This window comes from Culex quinquefasciatus, chromosome 3 (assembly GCF_015732765.1).
Source record: "Culex quinquefasciatus strain JHB chromosome 3, VPISU_Cqui_1.0_pri_paternal, whole genome shotgun sequence".
Classification (NCBI taxonomy): Eukaryota; Metazoa; Arthropoda; class Insecta; order Diptera; family Culicidae; genus Culex; species Culex quinquefasciatus.
The window spans coordinates 172212688-172234081 of NC_051863.1; the positions used below are offsets into that span (position 1 = coordinate 172212688).

Genomic DNA, 21394 nt, shown 5'->3' on the forward strand with positions numbered 1-21394 from the left:
ACGGGAAAAAACTATGGCAGAACGATAGAAAACCCAAAAGCGACCCAAAGCGATACGATCGCCCATCATAACCTCAATCATTGTTGCCCAACCCGCGGATGTGTGCAGACAAGCGTGCCCTCTCGTCGGATGTTTATGGTTCCTGCCGCGCGCGCAAAAAAAAGAAGAGATGAAATTATCAAAGCGGTACGGTTCGGGGCGCTCTAAAGGTCGTCGACTGACCGACTGCCATAATGGCCGCGCCGCTAATTGCGTAACGTAGCGCACCTTAATTTATTTTGGAGGTTAGGTGAAAACCTAACGGTGACGGATCGGCGCTGACCCATAAACCGAATCAGAACGCGATGACAGCTTGCGGCGGCGGTGGGCTGTGCCAAAACTCGCCGTTAAGTCAATTAACGCCGCTTGGGTGCGCGCTTTTACGCTCGGATTGGGGCGTGTGTAGGCGCGAAAAACATTACAAGAGCTTATCTAATTGGATAAGAAGGATGAGTAACGCGCCAACTGTTGCTGATAATGGCAATCGATTACGTGCACGATTTGCTCTGCGCCGCGAAGGCGACTCGTGCGCCATTATGGCACTAGCTATAAAAGCGGTGTGACGGTTGACGTTCTGGGTGGCACCGGAACCTCAAACGTCAACTAATTACAGCGGGCTTGCTCTTTGTAATCGTCACTTCCGCTGCTGTTCCGGCCTCTTATTTCGACCGACATCGCGTCATCGTGGACGCAGTCATAGCCCGATAATAAGTTTAATGACACACCAGTTGATGCTTTTAATGGTTCTTTTACCGCGGTATGTTGTGTGGCTTTTGATGAACTTCCAGGTTTTTTTTGTTGTTATTTTCACGTGAGAACTCACCACGCTCGACGTGACAAAAAGATGAGCTCGGAGCATAAAACATAAAGCACGGTGAGGGGACAAAAACCGCAGCAACCATAATGTCACAATCAAGTGGAATTTCGGCCTACTGCGAGTTGCACTCGAAAAAGAAAAAAAAAAACGGAACGCTGAACATGAAAGACACGACAAGTTCTGGTTATTGTGGTCAACGCATGCTGGGTTCATTTTTGTCAAGTTTATCAGCTTGTCACCAGGGTTTTTCCCCGGTGCAACAGCAGAATAAGGCTGGAAAATGGGAGCACTCCGGTTTTTTTGTGGTTGCCAACTGCGGGTCAAAATTAATGTTATGGTGTCGGAAAAGCTCTCTTCATCATCATTATCGAGGGGGGCGGGATCGTGGGTTATCGGGACGAACCACATTTACGGGAGGGGATATTTATGAGAAACGGAATTGGATTAAATGCAAAAAAAAAGAATCAGAAAAAAACAAGGGATGTCAAGTTTATGTTGTATTGCAAAAGTTCATTTTGGGAAGGATTTGGAATTCCGCCCATGCTCGACTTAATGAGTCTCATTTGAAAGCCACTACTGTACTGTTGCATATAATGATATACTGGAGTGTGCCTAATTTAGCAATTCAAAAATCGTGGGGGTGCGTTGAGTCAATTTGTGCACTTGAACGAAACTAACCAAAAACTGCAATTGAATTTCAAATTAGAAGCTAAAGTAGATCCAAGCTAGCCTTGAACTATCAAAATATATCAAAGCAAGCCTACCGAGTGTGTAATCAACTAGAATTTGAGCGTAAACTAGAAACAGTGTGGACTCACCGCGACCCTTGTTGGCTCGACTGTTGCAAATGCTGAAAGTGATCTTCATTTTCTGTTTAGGATTTTCACAGTTCTTCAACTTTAAGAAACGCTTCACGCTGTGGCGTTTTCCACTCTCACTTAACTCGCATAAGCTTTTGCTTATTGAAAGTCACAATCAGCAACCAGAGTGCTTACTTGGTCTAATGAGTTCATGACTATCTGTTGACTGAACACACTTTATGCAAAACAATAATCAAGGTGCTTTCTAAACACGTGGCCTTTTCAGCAAAACTTTGAGCTTTTTCTCAACAAGCTCCATGATAAATCCAACCAAACTTATTCCATAACCAATCGAAAGGACTATCCAAGCTAACAACATGTCGTCGAACTTCAAGTATATGCTGCCAGCTTTTCCGACACGTGGTCTCAGACCCCAAATCATCGACAGAAGCAACTGCCCATATTGCCTTCTCCACAAGCCCATGATTCCGGCCTCGCCCAGGACACCGTACGTGAATTTGAACGTTTCCAAAAACGGGCTGCGATAAGCCGTATAGTAGATTTGAACCGGATGTACTAGGAACTTTTCATCCAACTCAACATACCAACTTTTTCCCCGTCGAAAGTCGTAGGAAAGTCTCTGGACCAAAGCTGCCAGCTCCTGGTTAACATACTTCGCTTCGCCGGGTTCGTTGCTCCACATAGAGTACACGAAGGGATCATGCACGACGTACTTCCCAATGACTGGATGGTTGGCGGGTGCAGGATTCTCCTCGAGGTTGAAGTGAAACTTTAAGCCAAACTCGTCAAAATCTGACAACTTTTTTGCTGATGGCGCTGAGGGATTATCGACCATCAGCGAGATGATCTTGGTCTCGAAAGCACTGGTAATGAAGAACATGAGAATGATCATGGAGTGAAGGATGATTCTCTCCCAGCGTTTTGCTTGGTGTAGATTGTACCGTTCAAAGCCGCACACTACCAGCAAAACTGGATCGTTCCGGAACAGTTCAGGGACGAATCGTTTGATGGTTTCAGCCAAGGTTAGGACCACCACCAGCAATGTCCACACCTGCCACTGAAATGGCATCAACATAACCTCCAAGGCATTCAGCAGTTCACCCCTGGGTACCAGCACACTTTCTACGACAGGTTCGTAGATGAAAACTCGCCAAAAGTCCTCCACCAAATCGATGGCAATGTCACCTTCCAGCATTATATCAGCTCCGTTGGTACCGTCTTTTTGCTTTGGAATTTCGCAAACTGCACCTTTCAAGTAGAGAGCCGTCGTAAGTACCCATCTGAACGTAGGCTCATCAGGATTTTCACTCGCGGCGACAAAAGTGATATTGGGTCCCCACAATTCCTGCTTGAACCACTCAAAGACGTACTTGGGATGTGGCAAAAACCGCACAATCTCAACCAAGTTTTCCAAGCCGCCCAGCCGAATCGCCAAGCTCTCCGTGTCGAAAAACACCACATTGGTGCACTTTACCCGAACCAGCATCAGCCGCGCCATTTCCCGCACGTACGCGTTGGAAAAGTTCAAAAACACGAGCACCTTTGTTGCCGGGTGAAACAGCAGCATGAAGCGCATGATGCTCGCTGGGGTGTCCGGCCGCTTCAGATCGACCCGGCGACCTGGCTCCAACAGCAGCACCGAAGGCTTCTTCGGCAGTGTTTTAGGCCGGTACGATCCTTGCAGCACGTACTTGGCCACGTATCGCAACCGAGCGTGCTGCAGCAAATCGTCCAGGATGCTATCGGAGAGCTGCCACGGCGAGACGCTGAAGAAGACGCATTCGAACCTGCCAACACCGTCAAGGTACTCGATGAGTCGCAGAGGGTAGTCCAGAAGGTCGGGATGGTGTTTGGCAAGCGCAGTGGTATTGGTTAGCAGAACGAGAAGGCACGTGGTCAGCTTCATGGTTCGAGAGCGATATTTGTACCGCATGGAGAAATGGATTCATTTCGTTGATTGAAATTTGTGAATCAATTTGTTCATTCGAACTGCGGCCATGAATCCAGCCGGGTGTATCCTCGCAGCGGCGGTATCGGCAACCTTTGCCTACAACCAGCACGTTCTGACTATTCGCTTTGGACGATCAAATACCTAGCCAGCGAACACGTTGGGCTTTTCCAGTGCTTTTTTTATGACGTCTCTTCCGGAGGATACTTTGAAGATATCTTGGATACTTTGTCCAAGTCACCCGTACTGCAAAATACCGTCAGAGTCATTGCACGAGGACCGTTTCGGAACGAGCACAAGAAGCTACCGTATAATCCTTCGTTGCTGTTCATTACTTAGGGTCCGATGAGGATCTTTCCACTGATGCGAAGCGCTGGGACATCATTCTGATGTTGGTAGTTTTCAATCCAACCACCAAGGTGCTCGTGTATGTGGACTTTAACGCCTACAACGAACATGTGATGAAGGCTCTGCTGATTTGGGCCAAGTTCAACTACGTCGTATTCATCGATAAGCAATCCGGTAGACTTCGTTGCGGGAGCTTGAAAAATTATCGCCCCATTGATGGTTTTCCACATCCGAGGAGCATCTTTGAGTGGCAAAGAACAGATCTGCAAGGTGGAGTTATTACGTTCATTGAAAGACACGGAGAAAGGTATGAAGTCGCTCCCAATTGGTTGGTGGTAATAGCTCGCTTCTTGAACGCTAAAGTTGAGAAACACCGGGGATTGAATCCTGCTGAAGCTGACATATCACTGAAAACTGTTCGCTTTGAACATGAGACGAACAAATTTAACCGATTCTTTATGACAGAACAACCGAGAGGTCGAATTTTGGTTCCCAAAGGAAGAGCGATGAATGCCGTAGAACTAATTTTGATGCCATTTGACTGGCAGGTTTGGATACTACTGATGGTTGTTCTACTTTTGGCAGAAGTTCTCAAACGGTGCATACCGAACATGCTTGAGAACGATCCATTTTTGCTGGCGGTTTGTGGCTTTGAACGACGCAATCTCCACCAAGCTGGACGAAGGGAGAAGATCATACTTCTTTCGTTGATAATCTTGATGTTCTTCGTGACGAATGCTTTCGAGACCAAGATCATCTCATTGATGATAGATCGACCGTCAACTCAGCATATCAAAACGTTAGATGATTTGGAGAAACATGGAATTCATTTTTTGGGTGATCTAGCAAACACACCGGAAGCCTTGGACAATCCGGTTATAGGACGTTTTGTGGTCAATGGTAGCAGCGAAATTTGGGAAACCCTACCGGGTGTCGCTCTGTACGTATCGCAGGACGTGGCTGATCTTGTGTCGAAATTTTCGTTTGATTTCGAGCGAGGGCAGCCGTGGTTTGATGTTCTGGACCTGGTCATCACCGAGCCCGTCCTATTTTATAGGATGGCATTTCGCAGTCCTCTGCTTGGTTTGTTTCAAACCACGTACCTTGGCCTCGTTGAGGCTGGGTTGCTCGACTTGTGGAAGGAGGATTATCATACCTCAACGTACCGCTGGGTTTGGGGACGAAGGCCTCGGAAGGTTAAGGAAGGAGAGATTTACTTGAACTTCAGCGACATGCTGCCGGCATGGATTGGTGCAGCATTTGGATTGAGTCTTAGTTTCGTGGGATTTCTTGGAGAATTTCTGTGGAAGAAATGCGGTACGTGGTTGGCAATGAAATGTATTCGTAAATAACAATGACGATTGAATTATGCGCTTGGCTTCAAAAGCAACAATAGACACAAAAAGAATTAATGAGGTTTAAAGCAACAGGTCTTACGGTAACCCTTAGCTTAGTTTCGTTTCAGCCAAACCGTAACATACTTCTAAGCAAGTTAGGAACCATCTATAAACCACGTGGACACTTTTTTGAAATCTCAGATCTCCACCCTACCCCTCCCCCGCTCGTGGACAATTTCCATACAAAACAAATCTTTTTTGTATGGAGCCTGTACAATCGCTGTTCATTCGTTCGTTGAAACAGTTCTGGAGTTTTTTTTTGAAAAGGTCCAATAAACCAAATTTCCAGTTTTTGCTTTTTTGGTGTTTTTGAAACCGCCTTGAGTCAGGGGTATTGAAAAACACCCAAAAAGCAAAAACTGAAAATTTGGTTTATTGGACCTTTTCAAAAAAAAAAACTCCAGAGTTTATCCCATTGTGTGACCTATTTTTTCAAATGACCGCCACTTAGTTACCGAACAATGGTGTCCCATACGGCAAAGGCACGGTTCACTATGTCGAAGGTCTTGGGTTCGGGTCACGGTATCTGACGGTTTCCACGCGAAATCGACCACTCAAAATCCGGACCATCTCCGATCTTAATAAAACTTGCTGGATCGTTTGTCCTACTCAAATCAACAACTCCTGTGCACTCAGTTTAGTAATTTACAATGGCATTTGAATTTTAGGAATTCTTTTAGTTTTAAATTATTGGTAATTACATTTAAATTGAAAAAATCATATCTTTCGAAGCAGATGTTCAAAAAAATCGATCGAAAGTGTGTTTTAACGAAAATCGTGCGCTCTTTTCAATGAAAATATTTCCAAAAGCCGAAACTTTCATTTTCGATCAAAAAACAGCCAAAAATCCAATTTTCTTCGAAAATCGGGCTGAATACACCCTTTGATTCAAATTTTGCCATTACCATTCGAAAGAGCGGGAAATTTCCCACTTTTCTTCCATAGACACCAAGTTGGAGCGAAAGCGTTTTCGAGTGGTTTGTAAATAAAAACCTTTTTTCGTTTTTTTTTATTTTTTTTCAAAAAACTAAATTACATGTTTTATGGCAAATTTTGTAACAGATCCCATTTTTAAACTTAAAATAAAGTTCTGCTTCCGTGTTTTTGAGTTTTCTCTTGACGTACTAGTTTCAAATACATATAAAAGGAACGAAAGAATTACTAAAGATAACCAAAAAAGGTGCACTTAAGCTAACATTTCCTGAACCATTTTTATTATGGAAAAATGTTTATCACACTCGTCAGTGTTGTTAATACCTGCAAAATAGTTTTTTTCTTATTTTATTTTCCAAATTCATCTGGAAACATCATTTATTCGTGTTTATCAAAACTTTTTGCGTAGAATTGAAACTAATTAAATCAAGAATAAATTTGCAGAATAAACATGCTATCAAATCTCTGAAAAGTTACAACAATTTTTGTATAGAAAAGCTGCAAATTGTAAAATTATGTGATTATGTGATTTATTCCCTTTTCGTCCTACTATTACTTAAATTATTCTCAGGATGACAAATCAAAAATCCTGTGTTGGATTTTATTTTATTTTAATTGTAGGAAAAAAAACACGTTGACAAATAATTGAACATCTTACAAAATTCTGCTAAGTGACTTACAACAATTTTCCAGGCAAACGGCATGGCCAAACTCTAAGGTGCTCGGATCGGCTCCAAATCTTCGGGATTCTCGGGTTTTATACATAATTTTTGTTAGGTTATTAAGGTGGTTCCTGGCACGTCAGGGTGTGCTTTAAAATGACAATTATGGCGATCTTGCAAAAAAAACACATATTTCTAAAAACAACTTGACATTGTTTAAACCAACTAAAGTTATCCGGTTTGTACATGGAAAGTTACTAATTTGGCTTTCAAGGAAAAATACGCATGAGTTCAGTTTAAACGGCGTTTGACAATGATTATTAAAAAATACTCAAAATTGTCATCTTTGAACCGCCCTGACGTGACAGGAATCACCCTAAGACCCATAAAAAATAGGAAAAAAATTATTTTGCAGGTATTAACAACACTGACGAGTGAGATAAACATTTTTCCATAATAAAAGTGGTTCAGGAAATGTTACTTTAAGGTGCACCTTTTCATTATTTCGATCCTTTTATATGTATTTGAAACTGGTACGTCAAGGAAAAACTCAAAAACACGGAAGCAGAACTTTATTTTATGTTTAAAAATGGGATCTGTTACAAAATTTGCCATAAAACATGTAATTTAGTTTTTTTGAAAAAAAATAAAAAAAAAAACGAAAAAAGGTTTTTATTTACAAACCACTCGAAAACGCTTTCGCTCCAACTTGGTGTCTATGGAAGAAAAGTGGGAAATTTTCCGCTCTTTCGAATGGTAATGGCAAAATTTGAATCAAAGGGTGTATTCAGCCTGATTTTCGAAGAAAATTGGATTTTTGGCTGTTTTTTTATCGAAAATGAAAGTTTCGGCTTTTGGAAATATTTTCATTGAAAAGAGCGCACGATTTTCGTTAAAACACACTTTCGATCGATTTTTTTGAACATCTGCTTCGAAAGATATGATTTTTTCAATTTAAATGTAATTACCAATAATTTAAAACTAAAAGAATTCCTAAAATTCAAATGCCATTGTAAATTACTAAACTGAGTGCACAGGAGTTGTTGATTTGAGTAGGACAAACGATCCAGCAAGTTTTATTAAGATCGGAAATGGTCCGGTTCAAAATCGTATTTTTATGGTCGATTTCGCGTGGAAACCGTCATCTGCACTTTTTTTGAAACATGAACTTGTTTGGAAAATGATACCATGAGTAATTTCGGGATTTAACCTCTCCGTCCGCACACAGTACCATTTTACTACCGAGCCGTGCTATTTATCCTCTCGTATGCCGATGCCCAGTTTTGTGTGTAGTTGAAAGTGTGTACTTTCAGGTGCTATGTTCGGTTTTGTGCCAAAAGGCGCCATTTTGAAAACAAAGCAACTTGGAAATAGGCTCAAAATCACTTAAAAATAGTTAGGGGAAATATACTCATTCTAATCAAACACCTATCTTCGTCATATGTAGAGTTTGATGCTCGATTAAAGCTCCAAAAATACTATTTAGGCAATAAACATACCAGCAATAGCATCGCTTCGAGTAAGCACGCAAATTTATGCCATTTACTGGCCAAAAAGATCAAATTTAATGCACTTTTGATCATAATTTCTATTTTGCGAGACCATTTCTCATCATTTTGGTGGCACACACATCCACACGCAAGATGAGAGGTTAACTGCTTAACGAAAGTCGCCATCAATATCATTCCACTTGCGCTAACGATTTTAAAGCGCTTAAGATATAAAATTGCTTCCAACTACCGGCAACATGTTCTTTCGCACATTACTTAGTCACTCACTTGAAAAATAATCCCGAAAAATGTTAATAATTAGCAAGCACCATAAAAAAAAACAAACGCGCCAAGTCTTTTGACGTTTGACTTTTGACGACCCATTCCAATCGAAGGCTGAAGAAAACAAAGCGAGGAGCGAAGGCAATAAAGAACAAAGGGTGGCCACCAACACCACTAACATGTTGGAGTAAGCAAGTGATGCCAGGAAACTTTCGCTATAAATGCTACTTTTCGTGAGTGTTCGCTTAAAATTTCATCAATTTTGGCAGCACTAAGCAGACCCAAAAGAGCGCTGGAAGAAAAAAAGAACTAAGCTGAAAATAGAAAAATGGGCGTGGCCCAATGCACTCGACTGATTAGAATGCATTTTTGAAATATTTTTTTTTAGATGCTTGTAAAAGGAATAGCATAATATTTAATAAAAGTGAAAATAAACAGAAATGTTCACAAAAAGTTGCTATACTCGTTGGTGTGCTTGGTTTTAATGAATTTTAAGGGACAATCCAGATAATCCAGCATCAGTCAAACACGACCGCTTATTAGGCTTAAAATGGGGTGACACAAAACGTAAGAAAAATCTTTGACTTGATTCTGAAGCCAGTACGGGGGGTAGATCAATTATCAACACCTCTTGAAGCTCCGCCAAAACACCTCCAATTGTGTTGAACTGATAATTTTCGCGATAATGACGCATCGATTGATTGATTGATTGATGGCGGAGAAGTGCAAAAGAGAGGAGTCAGTAAATTTAATAACGAAACAGCTTCCAGTGATTTCCAAATCAAGCAAGCGCCGAGGGGCTGCCCAATGGTGGAAATGTGTGCGAGCCGGGGTGTAAACCAGCGATAATCGCACCACGATCGCGCTTTTGAGCGGGAGCGCTTATTCGTAGGTTAGGTTTTGCCGTTTACGGCACCTTTTTTTCGCAGCGCGCTCTGTGGGTTAGTAGTCGTCGGATGCGGTCTTGTTTGGTCGCGCGATTACGTGAGACTCGAGACACGTAATATTTTACGGTTGTTTTGGCTGTCCAGCTCGGTGGCAAGTCACGTCGGTCGAAATGTTGTTGTTTTTTTTTAGTGTGTTCGTTTGATAATGAAATGAAGTTTGGCGATTAAGAGTGACGATAAAAAGTATGTTGATACTCTCGTGCTGTTCACTAGAACAACCAATCACTTTTCAACCATGAAGCTGGCAACACTTCTTATGTTACTGTTGTTCAACAAAAATGACGCGGCCAACCAAATGGACGGCATGTATTACGTTCTGAGAAGCATCGAGTTCGAAGCCAGTATCCAGAGTGGACCCTTCAGCCTAGTCTTGCTCGACGCTACACCACAGTATCCTTTTAATAACATTTTGAGTGCAATTCTTCGGGCACCTCGGTTGTCTCACGTCGTGAAATACGTGGTCAACGGATCGTGGCATAAGAATCTGGAGAAACTACCCTGGAATCCGTCGATGTTGGCCATTCATCCAGGAAACGATGTTGTTCATTTGACGCGAACTAGTGATGCCATAAAGGCGGTTCTGGAACTGTTCAATCCCACAACTAAGGTCCTAGTTTTCATAGATTATTCAAATATGGCCGTAGTTAAGGCCATTTCTAACCTCATTTTCAAAGTAAAATTCGCCAGCATGGTATTCTTTGAGGTTCGGTCGACACGTGTCGTCCTGTGGAATCCACTACGGTACACAAGGTGGGCAAAGGCCCCTGCCCCGATGTTTCTCTTTACGTGGCTGAGACGGTCGATGAGCGGGCGGCCCATCACGTTCTACGGGGACGAACCGTTGGTAGAATTTCACTGGAACGTTTTCTGGATGCAAGAAGTGGCACGATATCTGGGCACGGAAGCCAGTGAATATCGACACTATTGTGATCTATACCAGGGTGACGATTGGCATCACTGCCTTGCAAGGCAAGATCACATTCTGAGGAATATTGATATTAGATTACAGTTCGTCAAGATGCTTCCGAATCCACGGAGGGATTTTGGAACAGTGGTCACAGGAGCTCCGTTGAACATAAAGGTCGGCATCCCTAGGGATAGACCGTTGAACGTTGCCGAGTTGATGGTGATGCCGTTCAGTTGGAATGTCTGGCTATTGCTGGTTGCGATCCTGTTGCTGGCAGAAGTCATGAAACAGCTGTTCCCAAATTTGTTCCAGAATGACCCAACTATGCTCGTGCTATGCGGCTTCGAACGACATAACCTGCACCAAGCAGGTCAAGTGGAAAAGATCTCGTACCTCTCGATGATCATCCTTATTTTCTTTGCGTCTAACGCATTCGAAACTAAGATGCTCTCCATGATGGTTAGCAAACCGGCGATTCAGCGCATTAAAACTCTGGCCGACCTGCTCCAGTCCGATCTCAAGTTCTACGAGGACCTGGATGGCAAGCCGCACCTCGTCAACCAATCCCTGTTCGGGAAGATGATGATCCAGGGTGTTCCGGACCCGTTCGATACGGATCCGGGCATTGGAATGATCATCGAGCAGGACGCGGCCGGTATTCTGGAGCTGACAGCGTTTGACTACGAGCGGATGCAGCCGTGGTACGTTTTGCTGGACTTGGAGTACCACATTGGGTACGAAATGTACGATGTGTCAGAACGGAACCCAAACGCAGAGTTTTTTCGCTACGTCCACACCATTTTGTTCGAGGCTGGTCTGATGGATCACCAGAAACGGCGAGCCATGGACACGTGGCGCTGTATGTTGTCCGGGCGAAGGGTCCGAGTCCACATCGATAGCAAGGTAGATCTAAATTTTGGCGATATGAAGCCGGCTTGGGTTGTTTTGGGAATTGGATTAGGCGGTGGTTTGTTTGCATTTCTGGGAGAACTCGTTAAGAAGAGGGCGAAAGGAAGAGTTAATCCCAAAGTAAGCGGTCTCAATTACAGAAAAAGAAGAGAATTAGTCGAATTGTTTGATTATGAGTAAGATATGAAGCACGAAAAGTGCTGACTTACCAACAATTAGAATGCAACTATAGCACAACTCATACTCGTTTATATTTAGCATGTGAATTTGTGACTTAGCAATTTATTATTCTTTTTTGTTGAAGGAAATACCCAACTACAGTAAAGTTAGGTTTGTAGGCATAAGTTACAATGGTTTTCGAGAAATTACTGTTTCAACTAAAAGAAGCCGTTAGAAACATGGAAAAATTATGCTCTATTTGATATTTCTCTTTTACTCAAACTGGTCGAAGGGGCAAATTTAAAAGTATTTGGAGTATACATTTATTTTACTCACTGTCATAACACCATGACATAAACAAAAATTGTCAACATAAAAATACCTACACCCAAAACTGGAGAGCGTTTTTCCGAGAGAATGATGGTCTCGAACCGAGAGAATAGTGACACCATTTACGGACACAGAGAACACAGTTCGAGATGGATAACTATTCTCTCGAGGTTAATTCGCAAAAAAAGATCATCCGTCAAAACAAAACACAAAAAGTTTCGACTACGGGGAATCGAACCAGACGGACCATTGACGGACTAACCCAATGACTTATCTGTCTCGGCCACCTCAGCTTGGTGACCCAGGAGTGGTCAGAAGTCGATGTGTGACACTTGTTGGAGTTTTATTGTTTCAATTAACGAATGAACACATTTGTTTTGATGGTGTGAGTTGGTAGTATTACTCTATCGATTTGGGAGCTGAGCTCACAGGGAAGGAAGGAGGGAACGATTCTCTCGACTCTAAATTCTGGGTGTTAAATCATTATTATTTTTAAAATGATTTCAAGTACAGCTCATAAAGTGTGACAAATTCGGTATTACCTTGAAGTTGTTTCATACAAAATTGTGTTGTGATCGGCCATTTGGCGGTCATGTTTGTTTTAGAATATCATTCAAATCTTGATTCAGAATGTAGGGGAACTATACCCTTTCTCAGCCTATTTCTATTATCGGCCTATCAGCACTTTGATCATGAATTACAGCTTTCATAGAGTGTTTTTGACAGTTTCAAAGTTATAAATATCTCAAACAAAAGTGAGCAATCAACTCTCAATTGTTGATACATCTGAAGATGTTGATTTCATAGCGGAAAACAGCAAAAGTGATGAGAATTGGTCGAACGGCTTAGAGTGATTAAAATGGGCATATTTCCCCTATCAATCAAAAAATGTATTTTTTTTGTGTTGCTCGTAGAAGCATTTTACATATAGTGATTTTTTTTTCATTTCAATTTAAGATTTCTGGACCCTGAATTCAGAACCATCATTGACAGTCATTGTCCCAAAAGTGAAGGACACCTTCTACGACCTTAATCAAAATTATGATCGGGACAATTTTCAAGACATTTCAAACTTTCAGATTTGCAGCCAACTTGGATTGTTCTGGGGTTTGGAATATGTGTTTGAATGGTTGCATTTCTACACGGAGAAATTTTTTTCATGAACGCTTGTTCACGATTTTGGGAACTCATTTTTCTCCGTGTAGTATCTTGAGTAGGTAGGGTTTAGTTTGGAAAAAAAAGAAAATGCTTGTTTTATTTATGTTTAATTGCCCAAATACTTCTTTATATAGAAACATATAAAATACAACATTGCACTAGTCGATTCCATCCAGCACTTCTTCATCAACATAAACACTGAAGATGCAAGATCCCTCCCCGTTTAACACATAACGATCTTAAAGCACCCATTACACCTTTCTTCGCCAGACCACACCGCTACCCATTGTCACGTAATCAGTGCATACTACAGAAGCGCACCTCATTGTGCGTTTCCGCGCGGAGGGGGTTTGCCCCACGACCTCCCCGAAAACAGCTTCTCCTCTTAATTAACCACGGCACCTCACAAATATATGAAAAAAAACGCACCTCATCGCAATAACCATAATCGAATCGCGTTCTCAAGATGAGGGATAAGGTGAGCAGCATCGCGCATAATAAGCTGGGAAAATTTGCAACAATTTTCCCACGGCTTGGTAGTTTGGGCTTCGACGAGATGATGATCTGGTGCGGTTGAGTGGGTTGGTCGCAGCCGTTTAGCCGTTTTGGGTTGTGCTTAGCTCGCATTAAGATAAGAGAACGTTAGCACATGCCAAAATTGATGGTGGTAGGACACGATCGTGTTGATGATTAGTTTTGACTTCATCCAAATTACCAACATATCTTGACTGTTATTTTTTTCTTTTTGCAATTTAGTTCACTTTTCATCCACTTCTTGATGAGTTCCCCCAGAAATGCAATCCAGCCTACACTCAAACCAATTACCAGTGCCACCCAGGCTGGCTGCATGTCATCAAAGTCAAGATCAACTTTATTTTCAATTTGGACGCGATGTCTTCGTCCAATGCACATGTCTCGATGAATGGACCTGTACACGTGCTTCCAAAAGCCCACCACACCAGCCTCGAGCAAAAGGCTTCGCACATAACGAAAAATCTCTAAATTTTCATATCGCCACCTTGTTTGGAAAAATTCGGACCCTTCTTGGTGCGTAATGTCCAACACCACGTACCACGGTTCCATTCGCTCGTAGTCAAAAGCTGTAAGATCCAGAACATCTGCGACTTCCTCAACGACAAGCAAGCCAACCCCGGGAACTGTGTCAAACACACTGATACTTCCCTGAACGAACATTTTTCTAAACATAGATTGGCTGGCGATTGACGGATAAGCCTCTAGATCTGCGTAGAACTTGATGTCGGAATTGAGAAGATCGTTCATTGTTTTGATCCGTTGAATTGCTGGTTTGCTAACCACTTCCCTTTGTCGTAGAGGGCTCATATTTGCCATGAGTTCATCTCATGTATAGACAAACAAATGCTGAAAGTTTCATCCAAATCATTGGTGAAAAACTCGCTCTTAAAAACATGAGGAGTCGGTGTCGGAGTCGGAGCCAACCATTTGTTGGAAGCTTGAGTCGGAGTTGGAGTCGGAGTCGGCTAATCTAAGAATGCTGGAGTCGGAGTTGGAGTTGGAGTCGTTTGAATTATGACCCGATTCCGCAGCCCTGATACATACATACATAAAAACCTCCAAAGTTAATGATCGAGTGTTAAAAATCGGTATGGTAATTGTTATTAGAATTTTGTTAGTTTTTTGCACAACTAACTTCAAGATCAATTTAATTTGGTTTATCTCTAATACACTCAACCCCCGGTGGTTGGTCACTTTTTCGTTTGACACTTTTTAGTTTGTTCCCCGTTGGTTTCACAAAGTCAAACTAAAAAGTGACGAACTGTCACTTTTTACTCGGCACTCACGCACACTATCAAAACAAACGTTTAGTAGTGTGTGTGAACTCCGTGTAAAAGGGATGTCAAACTAAAAAGTGACCCCGTTCGTTTGACAACAGTTGGTGTCAAACCATCGGGATTTGAAATTTAATTTAATTTTTGATTTTTTTGGCCATGACCAGGGAATTTGTGGATATATTCAAGGTTTTCTCCAGGACAGTAGCGTGCCCAGCTCCTCGAGGAAGGTGCACCCAAAGGAAAAATATATATCAAAATCTGCAACAGCGGATTTGCTGCAGAAAATGTTACATTTTCTAACAGTTTTTGCAGCAAGCTCATAGCTCATTTTTGCCCGCGTGTAAACATGTCAGCGGTCTGCAGTTCTCACCAACACATATAATGCTGGCGCGTCCCCGAACAACACTCCAGAGAGAAAATTATATTGGTGCTCTGTCCCTCTCAATTCATCAAGCGTCCATGGCGCGGTGGTAGCGTGTCGGATCAATAACCAAGAAGTTGATGGTTCAATCCTCGTTCTGTTTAGATTTTTTTTTCTCCAATACAATCAATCAGCCGTCGGTAATGTCGATAATTGAAGATAACGGGCAAAAATGTCATACCCCTATATCGCAAAAAATGCATGAGGACAGATTTCATGCAGATTCTGATATACTTTCATGCCGCCATGCATCACAATCATGCGACTGGGTGTGGGGCAATTATATGGACGTTTAGAAAATTTCGTCGTTTATGGACGCCCCCTGATTAAAATTAGAACAAATTTCTGAGGATGGTGGGGCAGTTGCCCCACCCTGTGCACGCTAGTGCTCCAGGATATCCTTGAACGATTGATTGGGCTATTTCTGTGAATTGTTGAGTTAAAAATAAAAAGAAACAAATAAAAAGATAAATTCGCCATTCGACAGGGAAATTATTTCCAAGTTGCTGTCGAGTAAGTCACCGTAAACTATGTGAAGCTTCTTTATCTCGCGCTCGATGTCGCAACTGTTTGAAAATGATTCAGACAACGAGGAGAGGTGACGGACCTGGCCACAGACCGTTGAAAGGTTGTCACGTGCCGCCAACCTGTGATTGCATGTATCGGTTTTTGGCGCGCGCACTCCGACTTCTTTTTGCGCGGATTTTAAATATAGAACTAGCTGCTGCTTCTTCTTTGCGTTTTGCGTTAGTTGGAATCAAGACGAAGTTAGCCAATTTTTCGCAGCATTTACCCATTGATGTGCTCGATAGAAACTTTTACGATGATGTCTGGATCCGTAGAAAAACCCGCTGCTACGCGGTTGTTTAATCAATTCCTCGTTGCCACGAGTGGCCTTCGGGAAGGTTTCCCGATGCTTGCCAACAGTGCTTCACTTCTTGCCTAGCCACGGTTCACATGCATAAACTTCACTTTCTTTTTTCCTTGGCACTCTCAAGTGAGCCCACAATCATTCACGCCCCACAGGGACCCTTTTCGGAGCGTAGCGAGAGACCCTTAATTCAGCGCAATCATGTAACACACTCCACACGGACTCGCTCCAAAGTCCAGAGCTGCCGGCGATGATTGCGATCCAGCAACTTCAATCAATCAACGCGCGCCGCGGTTTATTGCCGGTCTTGCGAAAAAATAAAAACGCAACTTGCGTACTACGCCGCGATCGAATCGACGCGCGCGCGCTCAACAACATCCACTGCCAACTAGATCTAGCTAGCGACTAACTTGACGAAGAAGCGAGCTGCGGTGTACTAACTCAACACGTTGAGCGCCGCGAGCTGATGCGGGGAACTCACTCTCCGGAACTTGGTAAAAGATAAAAAAGGTAGATTCCCGCCGCAACAGCGACCACAAACCCGTAACTCAGTCGTAGGGCCCTTGCTGGGCCGTATCGGCCAAAGTTGCACGGATGGAAATGACTTCCATAAGCCGATGACAAGTTCACCAAATTGGAAACAATGTTTTCGTTTTCAAATAATGATAAAACATGTTTACGATTTCCCTCCGTGTGTTTGAGTAAAAATGCAAAGCAAAACAAAACGCGACTTGGGGACTCTCGTCACCAGGTCTGGAGAAGTCGAACCTTGAATGGTAATGTAGAAGAGTTGGTGCTCAGCGATGCATGCCGCGACGGAACGAGAGTTTTGCAGCAGTCGACAATACTCGCGAGTTTTGTTGGTTGATAACACGACTGGCGACTGTTTCCTGCGGGTTTCGCGCACGTTATAGCAAGTATCGTATGGCGCGGTAGGTGAGTGTCAGAGTGGCCGTACGGTATCGGTTTTTATGATGGTGAGTAATAACTGGGTAAACATCGAAAAAAAAACTGGTTTCGGGTGACGGTATTGCGCAATAAAGGAGCGTTAGGTTTTGGGGTTTCGGCGTAAGAAAGGCATTTTCGGTACTCGAATCGATCTTTTATGTTAAAATATTAAAGATTTGTGCAATTTTCGCCAATTTTCAACAAAAAATATTTAATTTTTTGTAGACCTGTTGAAAGCTAGATTTGATCTTGAAATGCTCAAATATTTTTTGCTACAATTAGCAGAAACTTTTGTAAAACAGTTTAATATCCAACAGTTTTCACGATTTCTTCATTTGATACATTGGGTAATTTTTCACAAAAAATAAACTTGGAGAGGCTGTACTTCAGCAACCCGCAGTGGTCAATTTAGTGTCTTCATCAAAGTTGTAGGTATTGATGAGGACTATTCAGAATAAAACAGATACACGGAAAAAAAATCTTGCTGAGATTTTTAAATAAAATTTTTACCACAAAAACTCAAATTGAAAAACATTTTTTTGATTATAGAGGTTTTTTGATATGTTTTAGGTGACCAAGACCCGCAACTTTTTAGCCATAGAGAAGTATGGTCAAACATTTTGCCGCCGAGTTATGAATTTTTGAAAAAAGGTTATTAAGGGAAAAATCGAAATTTTATACTTAACATTATGTTGACCTGCTTTACAGATTATTTGATGAAGTGTTTCGTTTTCAAGATATATCCGCCGATATCCAATATATTGAATGTTTGGCCCTTTTGAATTGTTAGTCTTGATTCAAAAATTTGAAAATAGGATCGAAAAATTTCACGAATGGGTGGATTGAGTTAGGCTTATAAAAAACATTAATTTTCAATTTTTTTTCTTTAAGCCGCTGATCTCTGCAACCTGAGACCTAATCTTCAATGTATCTTAGACAATTTTATAGGAAACTTTCTGAACTTTTCACAAAAAAATATATCTATGCAAATATTTTATGGAATTTTGATTCATTGTCACTATTTTAAAAAATCGAAAAACTGCAAACATCAAACTTTCGGTGGCTATATTTTGAATACACGTCACTTTATTAAAACATTGGCTTAAATAAAAATATGCAAATATGCTCACATCTGGAGTTTTTTTTGAAAAGGTTCAATAAACCAAATTTTCAGTTTTTGCTTTTTGGGTGTTTTTTAATGCCCCTGACTCAAGGCGGTTTCAAAAACACCCAAAAAGCAAAAATTGGAAATTTGGTTAATTGGACCTTTACCAAAAAAAACTTCAGACATATTCAAAAGATTCTATCAAATTAGGAACTCATGGCGCATAGGACCTTTTGAAAAAGAATTCTAGAATATCAATCATTATTGTTATTCCCATAACTTCAACTAACGTGGAAAAAATCTCAGATATGCAATTCTCTAGGAAATCGGTTCTTTTTTTAATTTTTTTTTGTATTTTTGAGTCCAGCTGAAACTTTTTTTGTGCCTTCGGTTTATTAAAAAAAATCCATTTTGCATCATTAGTTTGTCCATATAATTTTCCATACAAATTTGGCAGCTGTCCATACAAAAAGGATACAAAATTCAAACATCTGTCTTTGGCAAAGTTGTAGGTATGGATAAGGACTACACTGAAAAAAATTATACACGATAAAAAAAAATTGGAAATTTTTAATTTTACTATTTGGGGCCATCAATAAACCACGTCCGAAGTAACATTTAGGCTTTATCAAAGCTGTCACAACCGCTATAAAACCTATCAGCCAAAACCAACATTAAAACCCCTTTGTTGTAACAAACTCCCCAGAACCTTGATAAACCCCACTTAAAACCCAAAAGAACCTCCGCAAAAGGTTGTTGCGGCCTATTTATAAAACCTACATAGGAGTTCAAGGCTTTACAACTGAATCCTAAAAACATCCTCAAAGCCTTGATAAAACCTTTGTTAAAACCTAGTCAGGAGTTATGGAAAAATGACATTTCATACGTCTTCAAACGTCTTATGCCAAATAGGTTTTATTTTGGCAAAAATAAGTCAAATGAAATTATGGAGATGGTTGTCAAAAATGGCGATGATAAATAATAGCACGGGATTGAAACTCGTCTGAAAAACCTGTATCATTTTCTCAATCAAAACGGTGGCGCCGCGTGGTGGTAGCTGCCCTGTTTATTACACTGTGAAATTATCCATGGCTAATCCAAGGAACCAAAAGGTGACAACAGAAATGTCCGCCCAAAAGGGGTGCTGCAAAAAACTTTTTATTTTTAAAAAAATTCCCAACAAAGCAGCAACGAATTACAAGTTTGATAGGTAACAGATTCCCAAAAAAGTGTACACGTGGTTTATGGATCGTCCCTTGTCACTAAAACTTGATTTGCAAAAAAAAAAACACTATTTTTAATTTTTATTTAGTTTTTGTTGACAATGTTGCCAGCGATTTTCTGCACTTTTGGTGCAATAAAAAACATACCCGGCAACAATATCATGCAATTCGAAGAAGAAGATGAACAAAAACAAATCGGGCGGTATGGGATTTGACATGATTTTAAAATCTCTTGAATTTTTGAAAATTTTCGATGCTTAAGTTTTTTTTCGCCTAAAATTTTTGTTTTCGTCAAATCTTACATTTTTTGAAAATTAAAGATTGCAAAACAACTGAACTAGTGAAAAACGCTTTTTATAACACTTTTTTAATGAAAATGCTGAGGGGCATCAAATTCCAACTTTTCAGATATTTTCAGAACGTGAAAAAACCTTTGACCGAGTTTTAAAAAAAAATGTCAGGCGACTTCAAGCTGTTTTTTTTTACTCACCGCCCGATATATCAGCCAACATACTTCGCAGGACGAGAAGTTCATTTTTGGGTTAAATAATTTTTTTTTCACTTGGCTTATATTTTGATATTTTGAAAAATCAGTATTGTTTCAAAAATTCATAACTCGGTCAAAGATTGTTTGCACATTCTGGAAATTTCTGAAAAGTTGGCATTTGATGTCCTCTAAAAAATATCAGAAAATAAAAAAATGCAGTTTTTGCAAATCAAGTTTTAGTGACAAAAAGTGAAATTTACAATCACAAAAAAAAAAAAATTACCATACCTACAACTTTGCCGAAGACACTAAATCGATCAAAAAAATCGATTATCAGATTTTTTAATTAACATATATCATGTTTTTATGGACAGCTGCCAAATTTGTATGGAAAATTATATGGACAAACTAATGATGCAAAATAGCTTCATTGAGTATATCAAATGCATCAAAAAAGATTCAGCTGGATTAAAAAATATAAAAACAAAATCAAATGACCAAAATCTCAGATAATTGCTTAGATGCAAGTCTACCGAACCATACTGTTGTAAACCAGCGTTTGTCGAACTAATTTACTGCTCAAACATCGATAGCATCGATTCCGAGCAAAAACGCATAACTAAGTGTAAAACAGGTGAGCGAGCATCCCCCCTCTCTTTGATATTGTTACACCCATTCGCCCCATCAAACCCATTATCCGCACTGATAGCGTAAAATACACACTTGATTCAAAGAGTGTAAAAAAGATGAGTGCCTTTCCCTTGTATTGGTAAGCAGTGGAGAGCCGAGCGCGACTTAACTCACGTGAGTGGCGCGAACTATGTTGCGAATCAACCTACTGGAACCGGTCACGTGATCATCCCAAGTCTGTAACTCTTCCAAAACCGATAAAGACAACTGACATGCTGACGCTAAATCGATTCGATTCAGTAGTTGCCATAAACCTACTATGACGCCGTCGTCTTTATGGCAAACTGTCAAATCAACTCGAACTCAAAGTTTAACACTGCCCAACAGTTGACAAATTGCCCCAAAGCCCTCTCATCGAGTGCAGTCATTACTTTTCCTTTAGCCGCGAGGTGTTGTTTTATAACAGGCCTGCTCAAGACGATGCAGTCAACTGTGGTCCAGCGAGAGACAGAAAGAGAGTGAGGAAGCAGCAATGGGGAAGATAAAAATCGAATCGTCCATAAAAGTGGCAGTCGTTCGAACACGTGTTGTTTGACCAGACTCTGGGGAGTCGCACGTGCGATCCCGAGTAGAAATGTTTGGCGATTCTGGCGGTACAGTGTTTGCCATAAAAAACACCTATATTTGTTCCCGCCATTATGGCGAACTGTCAAATAAGCTAGAATCTTGGGTGCAACTCAAGCGTCAGGTT

General features: G+C 41.1%; 1 protein-coding gene across 4 annotated transcripts in view; it reads right to left on the reverse strand.

Annotated features, from left to right (window-relative positions):
• LOC6052304 (sorbin and SH3 domain-containing protein 1) overlaps positions 1 to 21394 on the reverse strand; it is a 148165-nt gene that overhangs the window by 4863 nt on the left and 121908 nt on the right. Inside the window, exon 1 of one of the 4 annotated variants that reach the window (XM_038260164.1) lies at positions 16173 to 16646. The exons of 2 other annotated variants lie outside the window; for them this stretch is intronic. In XM_038260164.1, the coding sequence (XP_038116092.1) occupies positions 16173 to 16176 (4 nt within the window). In that variant the 5' untranslated portion in view covers positions 16177 to 16646. Of the gene's footprint in view, positions 1 to 1674; positions 1892 to 16172; positions 16647 to 21394 lie in introns of those variants that run through there. One more of the 4 variants, XM_038260163.1, reaches the window with a different exon arrangement.